The sequence below is a fragment of the Balaenoptera ricei genome, chromosome 17, assembly GCF_028023285.1.
Source record: "Balaenoptera ricei isolate mBalRic1 chromosome 17, mBalRic1.hap2, whole genome shotgun sequence".
Taxonomy (NCBI): domain Eukaryota; kingdom Metazoa; phylum Chordata; class Mammalia; order Artiodactyla; family Balaenopteridae; genus Balaenoptera; species Balaenoptera ricei.
The window spans coordinates 42,416,898-42,441,904 of record NC_082655.1 but is presented as its reverse complement, the minus strand read 5'-3'; the positions used below and the strand labels follow the sequence as shown (position 1 = coordinate 42,441,904).

The 25,007-nt window shown below is 41.5% G+C and overlaps 1 protein-coding gene across 7 annotated transcripts in view; it reads right to left on the bottom strand.

Moving 5' to 3' along the window:
• The window catches only part of CDH17 (cadherin 17), a 77,039-nt gene that overhangs the window by 18,942 nt on the left and 33,090 nt on the right, over window positions 1–25,007 (bottom strand). For all 7 annotated transcript variants that reach the window (XM_059901459.1, XM_059901461.1, XM_059901465.1 and 4 more), the window contains 3 exons: window positions 23,091–23,306; window positions 19,420–19,496; window positions 17,262–17,453 (listed from right to left, as the gene is read on the bottom strand). In XM_059901459.1, coding sequence (XP_059757442.1) covers window positions 17,262–17,453; window positions 19,420–19,496; window positions 23,091–23,306 — 485 coding nt within the window. The remainder of the gene's footprint in view (window positions 1–17,261; window positions 17,454–19,419; window positions 19,497–23,090; window positions 23,307–25,007) is intronic.

Genomic DNA, 25,007 nt, shown 5'->3' with positions numbered 1-25,007 from the left:
TAAGTATTGTTTCATAATGATCTGTAATCCTTTTTAGCCAAGTGTCCAAAACCTTTTGAAGTTTTTGGCAAACTTCCCCAAATCAAATTCTAAGTGAAGTCTTTTTGACCTGGAAATAACTTTGGGATTTTCCAGAGGGCCTTTGGAAAAATCAGAAAAGATTTCTTCTTTCTCCTTATAAAAAGAGAGATGTTACACTAATTAGGCTTATTTGATATGTTAAATTACATGGGAAAAACCATCAAACAAGTAATACCGAGCCTTCTTTATGTTATATTTGTATAGGTACATGTTATAAGTGTTACAGAAATGGGATAAAATTCCTGGAAATCTATTATTTCCTGGTATGATGTTATCAGTCATAATTGTAATTATTATCTTAAATATTACATATTACAAAAATAACCAAATTTCCTTGTCAATTCCATTATAATGAATTCTCATTAGATCTTTAATAACGGGCATTTTAAGGATTTTGTCATTTACAGATAGTTAATTTTTTTATTCTAATGCTTTTGCAAAAATGTTCCTACAAAATTGCTTCATCTTCAGAGAAATCCATAAAAAGGACTGACAGGTATTCTAGAATACAGGTTTCTGATCATTTTAAGATCATAAAACTAAACTGAGTAAGAATTTCCAGAACTAGTGGAAAAACTAGATTCAAATAGAGCAAGTATTAATTACATTGGATTAAATAAACTGAGGAGGATGATTGATTATAATTTGTATGACTTTTAAAACACTGCTGGTTCCTTAATGTTTTGGTTTTCCAGATTTAAAGAAATCTTTTCTCTTAAGCTATTTATGACTTACAGCAATTGATACACTATACCTCTGTAAACAAAAATGACATTTTTTTCTACATGATCTCTCCAGAATTCAGAAACTCTTAATGTATTCTTTTCATGGCAATATAGGTAGTCATTCACGTAAGTTCAATAAGAATCTGTTCTCCTGTAATGGAACACAGCTGGAAACATTGACCATATTACCAAGGCTTGGACTGAATTGTCACATTTGAGAGAGATGTAAATAGACTCAGAGAGTACCTTGCTTCCAAGGTTCCAGCAAAGCAATCTTAAAAAGAGCTTGATGTGACAAAGTGAGAGAGTGGCATGGACATATATACACTGCCAAACGTAAAATAGATAGCCAGTGGGAAGCAACCGCGTAGCACAGGGAGATCAGCTCTGTGCTTTGTGATCACCTAGAGGGGTGGGATAGGGAGGGTGGGCGGGAGGGAGATGCAAGAGGGAAGAGATATGGGAACATATGTATATGTATATGTATAACTGATTTACTTTGTTATAAAGCAGAAACTAACACACCATTGTAAAGCAATTTAACTCCAATAAAGATGTTAAAAAAAAAAGAGCTTATATAGTCAATCACTATTCTTGCTGCACTTATGTAAATAATCAAGGCAAATTTAATGCAGACAAATTAAGTTTTAGTGGGATTATCCTTAAAAATACTTCTTTTAAAAAGCAGGAATAACTGCTTAAATTTATTAACTGCTTAATAAATTATGTTTGTACCTTTATCTATATTAGATTCTAATCCTGCTAATTATCTTTAAGGATTTGTTATATACCTGTAAACTGGACTGGATCCTGAATTTTTCTACTTTCCTCAAATATCTGGCTACAACTTTCCAAGCTAATGTTTCCAGTTTTCTCCCACCCTTCTGAATTGGAATCACTAAGAACAAAGACTGCCCTTGAATCTCCTTGGAAGGGACTATACCAGGTCCTCCTCACTACCCAGATGGCAGCCAAACTTCAGGGTCTTAAACCTTGGATACACATCTCACAGCTGAAGAAGGCTCCACCTGACATCTGGTCTTATACAAATGCTGGAAATCTCCAAATCAAATTGACTGGGAAGAGAAGTAGCTGACACTGAGGTAGATGCTTCCTTCCAAGACACCACATCAAGACTTCACACTTCAACTGAACAAGAAACTTTCTTTTTTCTTTCCCTTTCTTTTACTCTGGCATTGGCCTGGAAAGGTAACACCATCATCTGTATCTTCCAGGCCATTGCTAAGGGAGGTAACCTCTGAAATTTAAAACAACTACTATTTCAGGCTAGGAGAAAACCTAACTGACATCTAGCTTGAACAGGCAAATGCAACGATCCCTGCAAGTGAATCTATTAACAGTGCCACCTTGGTGGAAGTGATTTGTGTCCCGATGGGATTTATCTTTTTCTGTGGTGGTTGTCATTCTTCTTATGTACCTAGACGGCTGGTACATATCAGGCAATGTCTCTTAGGTTATCTGACTGTTCCCCTAACTGTTCACAAACAAACTGAGGCACCTCATTGGTTGACTCCCCTGGATTTACATCATTGAGTTAGAAAGGAATTATCAAGAGGTATTCATGACTCAGGATTCACTTCCTTTAGCAGGGCCATACTTCCCCGGTTAAGAGTATATGTAAATGAGAGGGAAAAAAAAGAGTATATGTAAATGAGACTAGATCAGGAACCTTTCCTTAACTCTTGAAAATATTGAAACATATTGAAAAATCCTCTGTTAGAGCAATAGGTGTCCAACAAAAAAATCTTTAGACTTTCTGGCCAAAGTTGTTCTTGATAATAATATAGCCCTTGATTCTCTTTTAGCTGAGCAAGGAGGTGTCTGCACTGTGACCAACACCACCTGCTGCAGCTGGAGTAACACTTCTGGGGAAGCTGAAATTCAGTTCCATAAGATCACTGAGCAAGCCACTCCTCTTGGCTTAAAAGGGTGACTCCTGCAATGGAGTCTTTCTTTGACTTATTTGATTTGATTGGTTTGGGTCTTGGGGACCATGGCTCCAAAGTGCACTCCAAACATTGGGAATTATCCTGCTTGTTAGAATCAGAGTACTCTCCCTCATGTGCTGTATTCTCTCAAAAGCATTAAATGCATGCTCACAACTGCTAACTACCAAGTCTCCCTAAGACTAGAACATCAGAAAAGAGACAAAGAGAATGACCAACTTAAAAATTGTGAACCTGAAGCTGATGCCTGTGACTATCATAGAGATTAAGCAAGATAACATTATGACTTGTGAATACCACACAGAGGATCAACAGAAGCTGAGAGAACTACAGAGAGGTATGTGATAGTGGCATTTAATGCCTTAAATTTTGATCACATCTCTCAGATAAGCTGAGAGTCTGATCAAAAGGGGAAAATTGTTAAAAAGAAACAGCAGGCCCAAAATGGAGTCACTTGTGCTAAACCCCATGTAAGCAAATCAAAACTTAATAACTAACTTATTGCAGTTTCAATCCCTGCTCCAGGAATGCAACCTTTAACCAGTCAGTCTTGAATTACCTGGTCAGCACTAGTGAGGTAATCCACCCCATAGGCCCTTTTGTTCCCCTTAGGGGGGCAACCTTGTCTGAAACAATGAATTCTTTGCTAATAATTTCCTTTGTCCCTCCCCTTTCTACCTTTAAAAAATCTTTTCTTTTCTACAGCTTGGTGGAGCTTCTTTCTTTTTGCTAAATGGGATGACACTTGATTTATGAAGTATTTAATAAAGCCAATTTGATCCTTAAATTTACAATTGAATTTTTGTTGTTTAACAATACATATGTGAATCTTTTGGTAGGGAGAGGATATGTAGCTTTTGTCAGAGTCTCAAAGGTACCCATGACCTCAAAAAGATGAAGGAACCAAAGTAAAGCCCAAAAGGCACATTATAGATTATGGGAACTGCACTGTTTTATTCACTCTTCCAGGCCTGGAGGACCCAGGATCTCCTGGTGAGCTGTCAGCTCTTTAACTTGAGTTTATATCAGTTTCTCATCAGTTAAACAAAAATGGTAGTATCCTTTCATGAAGAGGAAAACTGACACATGATTGCATTAGCTTGGCCTGCCCTTCCCCAACATCTGAAAAAATTCTCCCCCTCAGTCAAAAATTGGCTCAATGCTGTCCTCTCCATATTGGCTTCCCTGGACCTTCCTCTCTATCCACAAATGGGTGAGCTCCATGTCCTCTGTAATCTCATCATACTTAACTCAGGATTCTAATTGTTTGGTTATGTATTCTAAATCCTTATTGACCATGAGCTCTCTGAGAAGAGGAATTGTTTTATATTCTTCTTTGCTTCTCATCACTTCGCTGACATGCAGTGCCTATAGTATATCCATTAGGAAAGATAAAAATGAGAAGGCCTTGGTCCTTCTCAAGCCCTTGCAGACTCCAGTGGGAAAGAGATTCTGGAGAAAATCCCCACTCTCTAGAAACCCTCTCCTCCATGTACACACAAACACACACAACATCACAACCCAATTTCTAGTTCAAAAGAAAGTATAATAGAAAGTTTGCCCATATGGAAAAGAAAGAATTAAGTATGAAGACTCAAGGTCATTTGAGATAGAAAATAAGAATCAATTGACCTTTGTTAAAATACAGGATATAAAATTTTGTAAGCTAGCTAAGATGTAAAAAAAGAGGTTTTTCATAGAGATAAGCACCCACTGCCTGCAGGGCACAACCCCATGATGACCTCTTGATCACTACCACATGGTCTGAAAGGGCCCCTCACCTAGAGGGTTGTGAGGAAGTGCGTGCAAGCTGGAGCATCTGACTCCCCGGGACCCATTCATCATCTCAAGGGATAAGGGCAGGGGTGTCAAACTGAGAAGGTCTGGTTGATGGAGCAGAAAGGCAGCGGCCCCCAGAGCAAGCCTGCCATGTGGATAAAGGACACAGCACTCTGTTCCTTGTGGGTCCAGCCACACCCAGGCTCAGACAGGCAGCACAGCATTCTATGTGCTCAGGCAGAGTATGCACACCCTCCATTCTTGCCATCAGGTCCTAAGTGCCCTCCCTGGCTTTTCCATCGCTTCATGTGGTCACCAGAGGTGAGGGGTAAAGAAATGAGATGGTATATCTGCAGATGAGGAGCAGCCTGTGTTACCAGAACAGAACATGTGAAGCTGAGAGAAGAGAGGGATGACAGAGAAGATGCACATCAAGCTAAGAAGTTGGGACTTTATTCTTGATGAGCAGAGAGAGGTGGTGAGTGCAAGACTGACAAGGGGGGGATTTGTGTTGTAGAAAGTTAACTCTGGGAGCAGCCATGGGAGGGATGGATTTGAATTTATCTGACCTGGGCAGGGAGACCAGTGTCAGTCTCCTGGGAGTCACCCTCCTAAGAGAGGGTGTCAGTGCTCCTGAAACACTTACTGAATGGAAGAATCAGCCTGTCATCAATCAGTCTGCTTAACTTTCACACCAGGTAAAACACTGAACCAAATTTTCCAGGGATAAAATTAGAAATGGAAGATGCTAAATTTGCAAATGATAATCAGCAGAGTTTAATCAAGGACAAGCCTTGTCAAACCACGTATACTGTCTTTCATGACATGGCAGGCCTGCAAAACCAAGTCAAGAGACCCTCATGGCCTCTTGGGATAACCTCGGGCCCATCTGGGCAACTTACTCATCAGGTAAGCTGAAAACACATACTCATGCCACAATCCCTCTTCTGCATACAACTGCTCAAAAGGTCAAACCCCATGATTTAGATTCAACCTGGAAGCAGAGATAAAGTGCTGAAGGAAAGGAATTGAGACTGGGGATATTTAACATTTTCACCAATCATCAGTGATGAGAAAAAAGTGCACATTCGTTTTCCAGATGATACTCTGGCTGGTTAAAAATAAGTCACATACTAAGAATGAAAAAGGATCAGCTATAATGAAGAAGTGACGAAATTTGTATATACAAAAAAAAATTAAAGCCAAAACAAACCCCTGAATTTCAAGAAAGGGGTGCCAGGAGAGTTATTGATGAGCCAGGCAGGGCTCAAAGAAATAGCTTTCCTGGCTCCTGACACCTGCTTGGTCCCAAGAGTATGATGATTTACCACACAGCAGGCGAGAGCTTGGGGCAGCAGTAAACAGAGAGAGGACAGCACTTCTAAAACTTGCTTAATCCTAAGCATCACTTGGGGCAAGTGAAACAATAAAAAATGTATATTTTGGTCTCTGCCCCTGGTTCCTGACACTGAGCTCCTAAATCCCTTGGAATTTCCTGGATGATAAGAGTGCCTTTTATTCTAATGAGGTGACTCTTGGTGGCTCCTTGGATGGTTTCAGGATGGGGGCTGGTTACCAGAAAGACCAAGCCATGATTAGAAGCTTGGAACTTTCAGCCCCACACCCCCCTCCCCCGGAAGGGGAGAGGGGCTGGAGATTGAGTTAATGATCAATCATGTCTACATGATGAAGCCTCAGTAAAAATCCCCAAAGTAAGGCCTTCAGAGAGCTTGTGGGTTAGTGAACACATCCATGTGCTGGGAAAGTGATACACACCCTAACTCCATGGGACAGAAGCTCCTACTCTTGGGGGCCTCCCAGACCTCGCCCTATGTATCTCCTCATCTGGCTGCTCATCTATATCCCTTATCATATCCTTTATTAAATAAAAATTGGTAAATATGTTTCCCTGAGCTCTGTGAGCTGTTCTAGCAAATGATCCAACCCAAGGAGAGAGTCATGGGAACCTCTGATTTATAGCCAGTCAGTCAGAAGGACAGGTGACAACCTAGGACTTGCAATTGACTCTTGAAGTGGGGTGGGGGGAGTCTTGTGGGACTGAGCCCTTAACCTGTGGGGTCTGATGCTGTCTCCAGGTAGACAGTGTCAGAACTGAGTTAAATTGTAGGACATCAGGCTGTTGTTGGAGAATGGCTTGATGTGTGGAAAACCCACAAACCTGGTGTCAAAAGGGAAGTGTGGTAGTAATGCAAGAGTAAAGGAGGAACACTTTGCAGGGCACTAAAATTACTGATTTCCAGGTCCTCCCATAGAGAGGCTGAGTCAGCAGTCCCCAGTGGGCACCATTTGACTCTTGGATTAGACAAGTTTGGTCCCCTTGGCAAGAAGCAAAAACACATCTGTCCACAGGCAGAATCCTGGCTTCTGCCCTCACTCTAATTAATTAGAATTAAGATAATGCTGGACATTTATTAAATTGACTGCTACCTTCTGGGGGCTGTGTTAAGAGCTATATATGTATTTTCACACTGAATCCTCCAATGTCCTTATCAAGAAGGTGTTGCCATTTCACCAATGTTTCAGATCAGAAAACTGAGGTCTGAGGTTACAACATTTGGTCAAGGTCGCAGAGCTAGTAAATGGTAATGCCAGGCCCCAACAGAAATCATTTCCTGAAGGGAGTTAGAAGCCTGGGGTCAAGTTCCCAACTCTGCCATCCCTGAGGGACTGACTGTATCTTGCTGTGGGCCTGAACCTCATCTGTACAACGGGGCTATTTCTGCCTCCCTCAGAGTCAGCGTGAGAAGAAAAGGAGCATGTGCAGAAGTGCTTCATGAAGCACAAGGGGCTTCAGCTGTGGAGTGTGCACTCCTCAGTGAATTTTACCTGCCGTTAGCACATTTGTAATTCAGATGAACAGGTGCTGATAGAATTGTGATTAAGCAAATATCAGGGGGATGGCCTTCAAGATGGCAGAGGAGTAAGCTGAGATCACCTTCCTCCCCACAAATACATCAGAAATACATCTACTTGTGGAAAAACTCCTACAGAACACCTACTGAACGCTGGCAGAAGACCTCAGACTTCCCAAAAGGCAAGAAACTCCCCACGTACCTGGGTAGGGCAAAAGAAAAAAGAAAAAACAGAGACAAAAGAATAGGGACGGGACCTACCCCTCTGAGAGGGAGCGGTGAAGGAGGAAAAGTTTCCACACACTAGGAAGCCCCTTCACTGGTGGAGATGGGGGGTGGTGGAGGGGGTAAACTTCGGAGCCATGGGGGAGAGCACAGCCACAGGGGTGCGGAGGGCAAAGCGGAGAGATTCCTGCACAGAGGATCGGTGCCGACCAGCACTCACCAGCCCGAGAGGCTTCTCTGCTCACCCTCCGGGGCGGGTGGGGGCTGGGAGCTGAGGCTCCGGCTTCGGAGGTCGGACCCCAGGGAGAGGACTGGGGTTGGCTGCATGAACACAGCCTGAAGGGGGCTAGTGCGCCACAGCTAGCTGGGAGGGAGTCCAGGAAAAAGTCTGGACCTGCCTAAGAGGCAAGAGACCATTGTTTCGGGGTGCACAAGGAGAGCGGATTCAGATCACTGCCTAAACAAGCTTCAGAGAAGGGTGCGAGCTGCAGCTATCAGCGCGGACACCAGAGACAGGCATGAAATGCTAAGGCTGCTGCTGCAGCCACCAAGAAGCCTGTGTGCAAGCACAGGTCACTATCCACACCTCCCTTACCGGGACCCTATGCAGCCCGCCACTGCCAGGGTCCTGTGATCCAGGGACAACTTCCCCGGTAGAACACACAGCGTGCCTTGGGCTGTTGCTACATCACACTGGCCTCTGCCGCCACAGGCTCTCCCCGCATTCCATACCTCTCCCTCCCACTGGCCTGAGTGAGCCAGAGCCCCCTATTCAGCCGCTCCTTTAACCCCCTCCTGTCTGGGTGAAGAACAGACACCAGAGGATGACCTACATGCAGAGGTGGAGCCAAATCCAAAGCTTAACCCCAGGAGCTGTGCAAACAAAGAAGAGAAAGGGAAATTTCTCTGTGCAGCCTCAGGAACAGCAGATTAAATCTCCATAATCAACTTGATGTACTTGCATCTGTGGAATACCTGACTAGACAATGAATCATCCCAAAATTGAGGTGGTGGCCTTTGGGAGCAACTGTAGACTTTGGGTTTGCTGTATGCAACTGACTAGTTTCTAATTTATATGGTTATCTTAGTTTAGTTTTTAGCACTTGTTATCATGGGTGGATTTGTTTATTGGTTTGGCTGCTCTCTTCTTTTTTAATTATTTTTATTTTAATAATTAAAAAAATTTTTTTAGTTTAATAACTTTATTAATTTTATTTATTTTTCTTTCTTTCTATTTTTTCTCCCTTTTCTTCTGAGCTGTGTGGCTGACAGGGTCTTGGTGCTCTGGCAGGGTGTCAGGCCTGAGCCTCTGAGGTGGGAGAGCCAAGTTCAGGACATTGGGCCACCAGAGAACTCCTGGCCCCACATAACATCAATCAGCAAGAGCTCTCCCAGAGATCTCCATCTCAACACTAATATCCAGCTCCACTCAATGACCAGCAAGCTCCAGTGCTGGACACCCCCTACAGAACAACTAGCAAGACAGGAGCACAACTCTACCCATTAGCAGAGAGTTTGACTAAAATCATAATAAGTTCACAGACATCCCAAAATACACCACTGGATGTGGTCCTGCCCACCTGAAAGACAGGATCCAGCCTCATCCACCAGAACACAGGCACCAGTCCCCTCCACCAGGAAGCTTACACAACACACTGAACTAATCTTACCCACTGGGGGCAGACACCAAAAACAACAGGAACTACAAACCTGCAGACTGTGAAAAGGAGACCCCAACACAGCAAGATAAGCAAAATGAGAAGACAGAGAAATATGCAGCAAATGAAGGAGCAAGGTAAAAACCCACCAGACCAAACAAATGAATAGGAAATAGGCAGTCTACCTGAAAAAGAATTCAGAGTAATGATAGCAAAGATGATCCAAAACCATGGAAATAGAATGGAGAAAATAAAGAAACCTTTAACAAGGAACTAGAAGAACTAAAGAGCAAAAAATGATAACACAATAAATGAAATTTAAAATTCTCTAGAAGGAAACAATAGCAGAATAATGGAGGCAGAAGGACGGATAAGTGACCTGGAAGATAAAATAGTGGAAATAACTACTGCAGAGCAGAATAAAGAAAAAAGAATTAAAAGAATTGAGGACAGTCTCAGAGACCTCTGGGACAACATTAAATGCACCAACATTCGAATTATAGGGGACCCAGAAGAAGAAGAGAAAAAGAAAGGGACTGAGAAAATATTTCAAGAGATTATAGTTGAAAACTTCCCTAATATGGGAAAGGAAATAGTCAATCAAGTCCAGGAAGTGCAGAGAGTCCCATACAGGATAAATCCAAGGAGAAGCACACCAAGACACATATTAATCAAACTATCAACAATTAAATACAAAGAAAAAATATTAAAAGCAGCAAGGGAAAAGCAACAAATAACATACAAGGGAATCCCCATAAGATTAACAACTGATCTTTCAGCGGAAACTCTGCAGCCAGAAGGTAGTGGCAGGACATATTTAAAGTGATGAAAGGGAAAAACCTACAACCAAGATTATTCTACCCAGCAAGAATCTCATTCAGATTCACTGAGAAATTAAAACATTTACAGACAAGCAAAAGCTAAGAGAATTCAGCACCACCAAATCAGCCTTAAAACAAATGCTAAAGAAACTTCTCTAGGTAGGAAACACAAGAGAAGGAAAAGACCTACAATAACAAACACAGAACAATTAAGAAACTGGTAATAGGAACATACATATCAGTAATTACCTTAAACGTAAATGGATTAAAAGCTCCAACCAAAAGACATAGACTGGCTGAGTGGGTATAAAAACAAGACCCATATATATGCTGTCTACAAGAAACCCACTTCAGACCTAGGGACACATACAGACTGAAAGTGAGGGGATGAAAAAAGATATTCCATGCAAATGGAAATCAAAACAAAGCTGGAGTAGCAATTCTCATATCAGACAAAATCGACTTTAAAATAAAGACTATTACAAGAGACAAAGAAGGACACTATATAATGATCAAGGGATCAATCCAAGAAGATATAACAATTGTAAATATTTATGCACCCAACATAGGAGCACCTCAATACATAAGGCAAATGCTAACAGCCATAAAAGGGTAAAGTGACAGTAACACAATAATAGTAGGAGAATTTAACACCTCACTTTCACCAATGGACAGATCATCCAAAATGAAAATAAATAAGGAAACACAAGCTTTAAATGATACATTAAACAAGATGGACTTAATTGATATTTATAGGACATTCCACCCAAAAACAACAGAATACACATTTTTCTCAAGTGCTCATGGAACATTCTCCAGGATAGATCATATCTTGGGTCACAAATCAAGCCTTGGTAAATTTAAGAAAATTGAAATCGTATCAACTATCTTTTCTGACCACAGTGCTATGAGACTAGATATCAATTACAGGGGGAAAAAAATGTAAAAAATACAAACACACAGAAGCTAAACAATACACTATTAAATAACCAAGAGATCACTTAAGAAATCAAAGAGGAAATCAAAAAATACCTAGAAACAAATGACAATGAATACTCGATGGCCCAAAACCTATGGGATGCAGCAAAAGCATTTCTAAGAGGGAAGTTTATAGCAACACAATCCTACCTCAAGAAACAAGAAAAATCTCAAAAAAACAATGTAACCTTACATCTAAAGCAATTAGAGAAAGAAGAACCAAAAAACCCCTAAGTTAGCAGAAGGAAAGAAATCATAAAGATCAGATCAGAAATACATGAAAAAGAAATGAAGGAAATGATAGCAAAGATCAATAAAACTAAAAGCTGGTTCTTTGAGAAGATAAACAAAATTGATAAAACATTAGCCAGACTCATCAAGAAGAAAAGCGAGAAGACTCAAATCAACAGATTTAGAATGAAAAAGGAGAAGTAACAACTGACACTACAGAAATACAAAGGATCATGAGAGATTACTACAAGCAACTATATGCCAATAAAATAGACAAATTCTTAGGAAAGCACAACCTTCCGAGACTGAACAACGAAGAAATTGAAAATATGAACAGACACATCACAAGCACTGAAATTGAAACTGTGATTTAAAATCTTCCAACAAACAAAAGCCCAGGACCAGATTGATTCACAGGTGAATTCTATCAAACATTTAGAGAAGAGCTAACACCTATCCTTCTAAAACTCTTCCAAAATATAGCAGAGGGAGGAAACCTCCCAAATTCATTCTACGAGGCCACCATCATCCTGATACCAAAACAAGACAAAGATGTTACAAAAAAAGAAAACTACAGGCCAATATCACTGATGAACATGGATGCAAAAATCCTCAACAAAATAATAGCAAACATAATCCAACAGCCCATTAAAAGGATCATACACCACGATCAAGTGAGATTTATCCCAGGAATGCAAGGATTCTTCAATATATGCAAATCAGTCAATGTGATACACCATATTAACAAATTGAAGGATGAAAACCATATGGTAATCTCAATAGATGCAGAAAAAGCTTTTGACAAAATTCAACACCGATTTATGGTAAAAGCCCTGCAGAAAGTAGGCATAGAGGGAACTTACCTAAACATAATAAAGGCCATATATGACAAACCCACAGCCAACATCGTTCTCAATGGTGGAAAACCGAAACCATTTCCACCAAGATCAGGAACAAGACAAGGTTGCCCACTCTCACCATTTATTCAACATAGTTTTGGAAGTTTTAGCCACAGCAATCAGAGAAGAAAAAGAAATAAAAGGAATACAAATTGGATAAGAAGGAATAAAACTGTCACTGTTTGCAGATGACATGATACTATACATAGAGAATCCTAAAGATACTATCAGAAAATTACTAGAGTTAATCAATGAATTTGGTATAGTAGCAGGATACAAAATTAATGCACAGAAATCTCTTGCATTCTTATACACTAATGATGAAAAATCTGAAAGAGAACTTAAGGAAACACTCCCATTTACCATTGCAATAAAAAGAATAAAATACCTAGGAATAAACCTACCTAAGGAGTCAAAAGACCTGTATGCAGAAAACTATAAGACACTGATGAAAGAAATTAAAGATGATACCAACAGATGGCGAGATATACCATGTTCTTGGATTGGAAGAATCAACATTGTGAAAATGACTCTACTACCCAAAGCAATCTACAGATTCAATGCAATCCCTATCAAACTACCACTGGCATTTTTCACAGAACTAGAACAAAAAATTTCACAATTTGTATGGAAACACAAAAGACCCCAAATTGCAAAAGCAATCTTGAGAAAGAAAAACGGAGCTGGGGGAATCAGGCTCCCCAACTACAGACTATACTACAAAGCTACAGTAATCAAGACACTATGGTACTGGCACAAAAACAGAAATATAGTTCAATGGAACAGGATTGAAAGCCCAGAGATAAACCCATGCACATATGGTCTCCTTATCTTTGATAAAGGAGGCAAGAATATACAATGGAGAAAAGACAGCCTCTTCAATATGTGGTGCTGGGAAAACTGGACAGTTACATGTAAAAGAATGAAATTAGAACACTCCTTAACACCATACACAAAAATAAACTCAAAATGTATTAAAGACCTAAATGTAAGGCCAGACACTATAAAACTCTTTGAGAAGAACATAGGCAGAACACTCTATGACATAAATCACAGCAAGATCCTTTTTGACCCACCTCGTAGAGAAATGGAAATAAAAAAAGTAAAGAAATTGGACCTAATGAAACTTAAAAGCTTTTGCACAGCAAAGGAAACCATAAACAAGACAAAAAGACAACCCTCAGAATGGGAGAAAATATTTGCAAATCAAACTAGTGACAAAGGATTAATCTCCAAAATATACAAGCAGCTCAATGTGAAAAAAACAAACAACCCAATCCAAAAATGGGTAGAAGACCTAAATAGACATTTCTCCAAAGAAGATATACAGATTGCCAACAAACACATGAAAAGATGCTCAACGTTACTAATCATTAGACAAATGCAAGTCAAAACTACAATGAGGTATCACCTCACATGGGTCAGAATGGCCATCATCAAAAAATCTACAAATAAATGCTGGAGAGGGTGTGGAGAAAAGAGAACCCTCTTGCGCTGTTGGTGGGAATGTAACTTGATACAGCCACTATGGAGAACAGTATGGAGGTTCCTTAAAAAACTAGAAATAGAACTACCATACGACCCATCAATCCCACTACTGGGCATATACCCTGAGAAAACCATAATTCAAAAAGAGACATGTATCACAATATTCATTGCAGCACTATTTACAATAGCCAGGACATGGAAGCAACCTAAGTATCCATCGACAGATGAATGGATAAACAAGATGTGGCACATATATACAATGGAATATTACTCAGCCATAAAAAGAAACAAAATTGAGTTATTTGTAGTGAGGTGGATGGACCTAGAGACTGTCATATAGAGTGAAGTAAGTCAGAAAGAGAAAAACAAATACTATATGCTAACACATATATATGGAATCTAAAAAAAAAAAAATAGTTCTGAAGAACCTAGGAGCAGGACAGGAATAAAGACACAGAAGTAGAGAGCAGACCTGAGGACATGGGGAGGGGTAGGGTAAGCTGAGACAAAATGAGAGAGTGGCATGGTCATATATACACTACCAAATGTAAAATAGCTAGTGGGAAGCAGCTGCATAGCACAGGGAGATCAGCTCAGTGCTTTGTGACCACCTAGGGGGTGGGATAGCGAGGGTGGGAGGGAGACGCAAGAGGGAGGGGATATGGGGATATATGTATATGTAGAGCTGATTCACTTTGTTATACAGCAGCAAATAACACAACAATGTAAAGCAATTATACTCCAATAAAGATGTTAAAAAAAAAAAAAGAAGAGGGCTTCCCTGGTGGCGCAGTGGTTAAGAATCTGCCTGCCAATGCAGGGGACACGGGTTCGAGCCCTGGTCTGGGAAGATCCCACATGCCGCAGAGCAACTAGGCCCGTGAGCCACAACTACTGAGCCTGCACGTCTGGAGCCTGTGCTCCGCAACAAGAGAGGCCGCGACAGTGAGAGGCCCGCGCACCGGGATGAAGAGTGGCCCCAGCTCGCTGCAACTAGAGAAAGCCCTCGCACAGAAACGAAGACCCAACACAGCCAAAAATAAATAAATAAATAAATAAATTTATTTAAAAAAAAAAAAGAAGAAAATATCAGGAAATAAAAGTAGCCTACATTGGGATTTTAAATTTTTAAAAAATGATCAACACAATGGTTCTGAAGCAATGGATGGCTTAATGGGGAGGGAGTTAGAAGTAAGGCTAAGCTACACACGAAAAACCACATAATAGAGTCTAATTTATTTAAAATACTGAAAACTGTATGAATACATACATCTGTCAACGTGAGTACACACATCCTAGGGGCAGTTGGCTAACATCTAGTGTATCCTCATCAAGAAACCACACCTCTGGGCTGGCTGTCACTTAGCATTTGACGGATCCTAATCAGAGATCCACACTCCAGAGGCAGCTACTACAGGCTTTGAGCTCACACTATCTCAAGCTGCACTAGAAGGTTTGTTAATTAGCAAAGTGATCTCACAAAGAGGTTTTGTGATATTAGTGGTATTCAAGACACGCAGTTTGGTTAAAAATATAGTATACCTCTTGGTCATTAAATGAACAAGAGTGTAGCATCTGGCTAGTCCAGCAGCTTATACCCTTCATAGTTCCAGGGCGCCAGTTCTGTTCTGTCTATCAACACCTTTTCTCTGGACAGTCAGATGAATCCTCACACTAGAGTACTGTGCCCACAGTGCCTGAGGGACAGAGAGCTGGGACATCACAAGCCTAAAGCACAAGTTGGATGATGGTTTTTGTCCCTGCTTGTTATTAATTGTACGTGGCACAGAATTCAATTATTTATTCAATGCAACCAATGTTTATTGAACCTCCACTGTGTGCCAGGCAATATTCTGGACACTTGGAATATAACCACAAACAAAATAAGGATGTGACAAAGATTTTGGCCAGAGGCCTGCTGTACTGTAACATACCTCCTCATGTCAAGAGCGTGTGGGAGGATACTTACAGCCCTCACCTACTGTTAATCATCAAGGTTACCAATTTTTCCTATAGGTGGCCTTTAGCCACAAATGGTCCAGTTAAGTTGATTCACAACAAGCCACTGTGAAAAATTACTGACATGTGGGACTCATTCATACTGAGATGGACAGGACTTTATCTTCTCTTAGATGCCTAGAGACCTCTGGGCCTGTAGGAGGATTGAAGCTATCTGCCCCCACCTCCTGCAAAAAGATCACGTATGTTGCCTGGACCACCCACTGAAAACTCTGAAAACTGGCCTTTTCTTCTGGGTTCTTTGTCTCCATGTAGGCAGCCATGAATAGAGGGGGAAGATGTTATGGCACCTTTTCCAAATGTCTAGACTCACACAAAATACTAATGGGTTGAGTAGGTCCACACAAAAACCTCACAGCTAAAACCCAGCGAGGCTCTTCATCAGAGGTGGGTCATATAGTCATAATGGTATCAGAATTCTGAGATACTGCCCCAGGGCTTCCTTCAGCAATAGCACTTTTCTCCCTGTGCTTCTATGCATTTTCTGTGAAATTATTCTATTTTGTCTTCATTTTTAGCGTCTACTTCAGCTCTCCTTTATTCTGGGTCAAAACTTTCTTCCAGAGCTTTCTTTTGCAGCCTCCAACACACTGCCTTCAGCATTCAACCATGTCTGCAAAGTCTCCATTGCTGTAACTCTGACGCCTTTTAATTCTAACTACATTGGATGACAAGTGCTGCTTCCTATTGAGTCATCTGGTAAACTGTTTACATGCTTTAAAGCATAAATGAGGCAGCCATGGAGGAAAGGGTCAAACTTCAGCTGTACACAGTGGGGGATGGGAGTAGATTGAGGGAAGGATGGGAAGACCCTCTATTAAAAAGCAAGTATCATGGTAATCAAGATTTTGGCTCTAGACTACCCAGTCCTTACAAAGCAAGAGCCAGTGGACTCAGCAATACCATAAAAGATGAAAGTAAGGGGTAGGCAGGGAAGAAGCCATGAAAGAATAAACTTGTTTATTAAAACTTGTCTATTAAAGGAGACCTACCAATTTCCAGTCATTATTAAAGAGGAGCCGATGGCTGGCCCATTAGGATAAAGAGTCTACAGGCTAAAGGGCTCATAGGGTTCGTCTAGTCTAATACCGCACATTTGCAAAGAGAGAAATAAAGCCCGGAGCACCACCTTGCCCAAGATTTAGCAAATAAAAATATAGAACAACTGGTTATATTGGAATTTCAGGTAAACAACAAGCAATTTTTTAGTGTAAGTATGTCCCAAGTATTTCATGGGACATACTTGTACTAAAAAATTTTCTATCTTGTAGTTTATATATTTTATATGTCAATTCTACCTCACTCTGCAAAGGCTACTTGGTCAGTTAGTGACAGACCCAGAACAAGAATCCTGCCTTCTGTCTTTTGGGAGGACAGGAATGACTGAGAGTGTTCCAGGAGTCCATCACACACCCGAGAGGTCACTGCTAATATGTCACCTCTGCTTATAGGTCCTTGAATGGTCCTAAGTAAATTAACCTTTGAAAAAGACAAATTCCATTCAATGTGCTATTTACCTTTTTAACCTTGACATATCCAGTATTGGTTTCGGGATCTGTTTCAATCTCCAAACGTCCCTCACTGTCTCCCTGTGTAATTCGGTACAGGATTTTAGAACTTCCCGTATGTGGTTCATCGGCATCGGTGGCCTGGATGGTTAAGATGACAGTTCCAATGGCTGTATCTTCAGGGAGAGTTAGGTTTCCATACTAAGAAGGAAACAGGGGAAGGAAACAATGAGAATGTCCATTGTCAGCGAGTACAATTGTCAAAGGGCAAACTTGTCTCCTTGGTTTCAGAATGGACACAAGTCACAGTTTGCGTCAATACTTACCAAGCATGTTTTTTTTCTATTAATGAGTGGGTTACAGTTGATTTTGACATCAGTCATACTTGTAGACTGATATCCATCGTACCAGGAAACACAACGTCTCAGAGATCTACTGATAGGATTCTAAAACGTATCCCTCCACTCACATCCAATATGTTTAATAACTGTAATTATCATTATAGTTGAGACAAATAGATAGCTACTATGTATGGCGTACCTACAATGTGGCAGGCACTTTACATTATTTTAATTAATTCTTAAATCTATCAGGGAATAGTGGTTAAGAGCCTGAACTTCGGAGTCAAATGGCCTGGGTATGAATCCTAGGCTTGTCACTTATGACCTGGGTGAACTGAAATAAGTTATCTAATTTTTTAAAGTCTCAGGTTCATCATCTGTCCTTGGAGATGATGATGATGATGATAATAATAATAATAACAGAACCTACTTCATGTGTGCTGTGGTGATTTACAGAGACAATGCATATAAAACCCCTGAATGCCTGGCACATAATAAGTGCTCAATAAAGATAAGCAACAAAACAAAGCACCCTACTGAGTAGCTATATTATCATCTCCATTTGACAGAGGAGCAAAAGACTGGAGAGGTAAAACCCACCCAAGACCACACAGCTAGCTGGTCACAGAATTGGGATTCAAACCAATGTTTGTCCAACTCCAAAGCAGGTGCTCTTAATTAACACTGACCTAGACCATCTCCCACTCCTCCGCTGAAAATCCCCCAGATCATGTCTCTTGGCATGATGATCATGAAGATGGTAACAGGCAGGGTCCAGGAAAGGACCACAGCAATGAAAGACGTGGACTCACCTTTCTAAGGCCCAGTTTGCCTTTCCAAGCTCTGAGATTCCCAAAGCAGAACTCTTACCCTCAATCTAAAAACACTGTCTAGAGGTAATGCAAGGAAACTACAACACACAGAAAGGACCAAATGCCCAAGAGAATGGAGGCAGAGTAGAAACAGGCTCTTAGTCTCACACTTGCTTAACCTCAGTGCCTACTCTACAAGTTATATTGTCACACCTTTTACCTCCTCAAACCCTCCCATAAATCAATTCCCGTTCTTTGTCGCTGCCTTATCCCTATTGTGATTTATGAACATAATCACAAGGGTCTTGTCCGCCTCATAAACTGACTTCAAACACAACAATCTAGCCAAAAGGGCTTCTCTCTTCTCCAGAATAAATAAATAGAGGCATCCATTTTAAGGGAAGCAACGGTCAAACTACCCCCACATTAATAATAAGTTAACTTGAATTCCTCTTGATATACTCAACCGATCTTTTTTCTCCTGCTCTTTTTTCCCAATTCTAATTCTTGCAGATGTCTTGGGCACATTTTTTGGCATAAACCAGAGATTAGTTTTTTCTTCCCCTTTTCTCTTATCCAATAATTACAAAATGAGTTTTAATTGCCAATATTCACAATTTTAAATTCTGACTACACATGCTTGTTTGAGACCTAGCAGTAATCTATTTATTGTCCTACTACCCACAAAATATATAATGACAAACTGCAAGCAGCCACTCAACTCCTTTCAATTGGACAAAGATTGTGGTTGTAGCTTCCAAGCAGTCCTTGAAATAAATGAGTTGTTGGCAAAAGTTTCTAATAAAAAGAACAGATGCTCCCAGATACTATAACAGTGAATGTTACTGTTCCCTGAAGATTTCCACTGAAGATGATGCTTGAGTTTGGTACCAGTGCATTGACTAAGATATTAAGTCTGCCATTTTCCCTAACTACTGTTTGTGTCTTTATCCCAGAAGTAGGGGTCAGGTAATATGAACAAAGTAAAGAAAAAACAAGGTGATAACTACTCACATCTGGTTTTTCAAAGATGGGGATCTGATCATTGATATCAATAATGTTGATCTGCACAAAGCAGAGGGTCTTGAAATCTGAAAATCAAAGTCATATCACAAAAATTTTCACTGAAAATCATGCATTAAAATCAGAAATCCGCAAGAAAAACAGTTGGCATGTAAAGTGACAGCCATAGCCACAATTTTACTATTGACATGAGATTTGTGTGGTGAGGGGATTCTCTGCTCCCCACCTGCACCCATGAGCAGGTCACCAGGGGCTGAAGAAAACCCCACGAGAGGCTCCCCTGGGCTTCCCACTCCCTCTACCTGCCCCCTCCTCAGTAAGGCTTGTCCCTGAGCAAGATGGTTTCTTTTCTGTGAGGCAGCCTCTCTTTTCTGGCTAGTGAAACTTATGTAGCCTTCAAAGCCCAGTACAAAACTATCCTTCTAGAAAGACTTCTTTGAGCATCCCAGAGGGTTGTCTTTCCTACTCTGAACACTTCCAGCACTTACTGTCCTGTATCCCTTCTGCCCCCCTAAAGGGAAGGCCCAAGTGAGGGAGGAAATGTACAATTAGCCCCCTTCAAAAGGCCTGGCTGCCCAGCCTACAGAGGCAGAGGTAGCTCATAGAACTCTGGGAGATGGCATAGGCTTTGAGGGGTGGGTTTGACAATTCAGAGACCTAGTCAGAGACAGCAGGTTCAACCTAGGTCCAAGATGAGCATGGAGTACAGGTGGGGATGGGGTCCCCAGGGAAATATCCACAGTGAGAACCAACATGGTAGGTTTTTTGTTGGGGTTTCCATTGTTCTAACTATGAAGTAGTTTATTATACAAGGGCGAAGACTCTGGGTTTTGGAACCCCACTGTTCAAATTCTGTCTCTGCTACTTATCAGATGTGTGAAAGCTTGGGAATGTCACTCAAAATCTCTGTGCAGTCGTCAGTTTATCTAGAAAATGTAGATTGCAACAGAGCCAAGGTTCTCGTCCTAACTGACATTGTTAGCACTCTCTATGTACCAGGCACCATATTAAGTGCTTTGCTTGCATGACTCATTTCATCTTCATTCTAACTCCGTGATGTAGGTACAATTATCATTCTCATTGAGTTCACAAATGAGGAAGCCAAAGGACAGAGAAGTTGGTGACCTGCCCAAGGTCATACAACTAACTAATGGTCAAGCCAGAATTCAAATCCATGCCCTTCTTTTCCCTCTCTGTCCACTCTCCGCCCTTCACCCTGCTTTGTGCCCCAGAGGCTGACCTTAGGAACTGCATCAGTGGGCATCCTGGCCCTCTGGGTTCTACCAGTGGGAGCACTGGCAGGAGATCTAAGGAAGGGCAGGAGGAACAGGGTCAGGGTCTAGTTCCCCACCTGCCAGCAGCCTCTTCTATAGTCACAGGGACAGGCCTTGCTCCTTCAGGGAATGTTACCTTCCCTCATCCCTTCTCACCTTCAGGTAAGAAAGGCTGCCATCGTGCTTCACACCTCCTGTTGGTTTCCCATAACCCCTACCCCCAGCCTTTACAAATAATCCCCTCTCTAAACACTTTTTGGTTACTTCTTTTGAGGGGGCTGTCTGTTTCCTGCTGGGATCCTGACAAATATACTCACACAGCCTAGCTCTAAAGCTTGTGCTCGACGCACTGGACACAAAGCTAGGCGTGTAATCTAATAATAACAGTATTACAAAGAAGTGGATGTTAACTCAAGTCGGGTCCAGTCCCCAGAACGTTTGTAGACAGCAAGAATGGCTGAAGATTTCAGGAGGTCCCAGGGCCTGAACTCACTAGCTCCCTGCTCTGCACAAACCTTATTTGGGCCAGCAGTGGACCTCCTGGCTAACAGATCTTCCCTGATTTTAGGTAAAACTATGTTCATTACAGCCTACCAGTCTAATTTTCTATAGTACACAACTGGATGTTTAACTCCATCAATACACATATATAGTTATATATAAATATACTGTATAATCTGGTCCATATAGTCTATAGATGTAGTCAGGTACATAGACAATTTGTAATCTGATGCTCTTGCAGCCTCAAACTGCTTCAGGTCCCCATGCATTTTCACATGGGCTTTCTTCTCCTCTGTAAGCCTCTACACTATTTTGTAACTTGTCATATTCATCCATCAAAATTCAGATCAATGACACCTCTTCCAGAAAGCTTTATCAGCTCTCTCCCTCTCCACTGAGTCACTCATTGCCTTCATGGGCTACCTTGTACATATTTCTTACAATTTATTTAGTCACATGTCCATCTCCTCTACCACAAATGCTCCTTGAAGACAGACACTGGGTCTTATTCATTTGTGTATCCCCAGTACCTTGAATGGTGCCTCAATCATGGTAAATGCTCAATAGCTGCTGAAAGAATGGCTGGCTAATGGTGTGAGATTGTCAGCTCATCATGGACAGGGGTGATTTATTATACCCACTTCTGTTGTACCACTTAACATAATACTAGACATTATGTTAGGCCCTCAATATTTGCCTAATCACTATGTCTCAAACATTCTGCTTCGGGGGCCTGCTAAACCCCAGCTCTCTTCAGTATCTCAGCAACTGTGTAATGAAAAAAAAATGTGAAACACAGTATGAAATGATGCTCTTCACTTCCACACACCTGTATAATCTCTCTCTTGTAACATAACAATCACTGAACTATTTGGTAATCTAAGATTCAGTGCTAGTTAAAGAAAGATTCTTAACCTAGGAGTATTAATGATCTTAAAATAAGCCTGCCCCTGAGTTCATGTAAGTTTGTGTGTCTGTGCGATTTGTTGATAATGTGTACATTTGTTTAGGAATTCATAGTTTCCATCAGATTCTCAAAGGGTCTCATGACTTAACACAGATTAAAAACCACTTGCTTTGAAATTGTATAAGGCGTAAGGAAGAATGTCTCCAGATATCGTCAAATGGCCAACTAGAAGCTAATATAAGAAGACAAAACTTCCCAAACGATATATTTTTCCTTCACTGTCATATAGTAGAATCCTTTGAGTCTGAAAGGGAGACTTGGGAAATATAACTAATTTTCTTGTTTGTGACCATGGTGGCCATGACAACGTGCCTTGCCAACCCCTAACACCAGAGATCTTAATTGACAACATGCCGCCTTGCTCTGAAACCCATCACCACATTTGCACCAAGGCCTTGCTTCCCATTGGCTGCCCCAAGCCAGTGACAGAGCAAGGCCGGCAGGCTAAGGTAGGCCTGTTTTGGAGATCACAGACTCCTTCCACGGCCAACTTTGGACTCCTAATGACCTTGCTGAGCTTCCCTTTGACTGCTTAGTGGTCTATGGTACTCCCACCACTGTCCTTCCTTCTCTCCTTCACTCAGCATCCGGCTTGTATTGAGTTCTGATGGCTCTCCCAGCCTTCTCTGTATCCCTCCCCATTTTTTCTCATAGGCAATTCCCCTAATAAAATCCTTATATATTTAATCCCCTCTTGGGCATCTTCTTCTCAAGGAACCAACATAATAACGTTGCCTAAGCTGCAACTGTGGCCGTTACCATGTTGGGCCTGCTGCCTTTGTGCTGTGTTTTACATAGGAAGCAAGAACTCTTAAACAGCATCCTTCTGTAATACACCCAGGCATTAGAGCAGCCTAACAAATCACAACTAGAAAGAAAACAAGTGTTATCACTCTTGACACAGTGAAGGCGATACTAACCTTTGTCAGACACCTCTACTGTCAAATTGTACTGCGGAGTGTCTCGCTTCCGCAAAGACTGCACGGCTAACTGGAACGTTCCTGAGTAGCTTTGGACCAGGAAGAGTCCATCTCTAGGAACTTTGGGGGTTTGATCCACAATTCTGTATCCTAAAACACTGTTGATAGTGTTTTCTTCATCCATGTCATGAGCAATAAGTGTTCCAATACTGCTCCCTGTAGAGAAGAAAAGAAGGAAACCCATCCATTATAGGCTCTTTTTACTCTATTAAAAAATGATTTCACTGAAGAATCAGGTTCCTAGAAAGCACTGGAAGTAACTTTGAGTAGCAGACTAAAGTTCTTAGATCGATGTTGGTTCTTCTAACCCTTTCAGTAGTGCAGTGTGTGGAGAAGTGTCTTAGTCTGCTAGGGGCACCATAACAAAGTACCACAAACTGGATGGCTTTAACAACAGAAACTTATTTTCTCACAGTTTCTGGATACTAGAGGTCTGAGATCAAGGTGTCAGCAGGGCTGATGTCTTCTGAGACCTTTCTCCTTGGCTTGTAGATAGCTGTCTGGTGCATGTTTTCAGATGGTCTTCCCCAGTACTTGTATCTATCCAGATTTTTTCTTCTTAGAAGGACACCAGTCATATTGGCTTAAGACCCATACTAATGACATCATTTTAACTTAATTACCTCTTTAAAGATCCAATCTCTAAATAATAGTCACACTTTGAGGTGCTGGAGGTTAGGACTTCATCATATAAATTTTGGGAGGACATAATCCAGGATCTTGAGATGAAATCATCTTGGATTTGCTTTTTTTTTTTTAAATTTACTTTTGGCTATGTTGGGTCTTTTTGCTGTGCACGGGCTTTCTCTAGTTGTGGCAAGAGGGGGCTACTCTTCGTTGCAGTGTGTGGGCTTCTCATTGAGGTGGCTTCTCTTGTTGCAGAGCACAGGTTCTAGGTACACGGGTTTCAATAGTTATGGCACACAGGCTCAGTAGTTGTGGTTCGCGGGCTCTAGAGCGCAAGCTCAGTAGTTGTGACATGCGGCTTAATTGCTCCGCAGCATGTGGGATCTCCCCGGACCAGGGATCGAACCTGTGTCCCCTGCATTTGCGGGCGGATTCTTAACCACTGCACCACCAGGGAAGTCCCTCATCCTGCATTTGGAGTGGGCCTTAAATCCAGTGATGGGCGTTCTTATAAGAGGAAGAGAAGACACAGAGATGCCCACGGAGGAGGAGGAGGAGGCAATGTGAAGAGAGCGCAGAGACTGCAGTGATGCTGCCACAAGCAGCCAAGGAGCCACAAGAAGCCAGAAGAGGCAAGGAAGACTTCTCCCCTAGCTGGCACCTTGATTTCAGACTTCTAGTCTCCAGAACTCTTAGCAAATAAATTTCTGTTGTTTTAAGTCACCAAGTCTGTGGTAATTTGTTACGGCCATCCTCAGATACTAATACACAAGGCAAATGGTAAAACTTAACAAGGACAAGCCAACCGTGGTTACTTCTAAGTAACTTTCTGGAAAAATGGCAGAGACTGACTCCACCCCAAAGATAAAGACAGGCACGGGACAGAGAGCAGGCAGACACTGTCTATGCCTTGCTGCAGTTTATAGTCCTAAGTTTTATTTCTATTGACATCTCAGTCCAGGGAGTTCCAGAAGTCCGGCTCTGACTCAGTGCTCCACCCAGGTCTGGGTGAGTTCTGGTTGGTGCTGGGTCATCTTGCTCCGTGAAATGGGAATTGTGGGTTTCTCTACACACAGCCAGAATCCCATGTGAGGGCTAAAACTTGAATATGTATTCCCCACTTGTGGAGGTCGGTTTCATCCCCTCCCCCATGTTACTTTGCATCTACTGATTTACTGGGAGATTTGGAGGGTTTGTGAGGGGAGGAATGGAAGTACCTATGTTATGTCT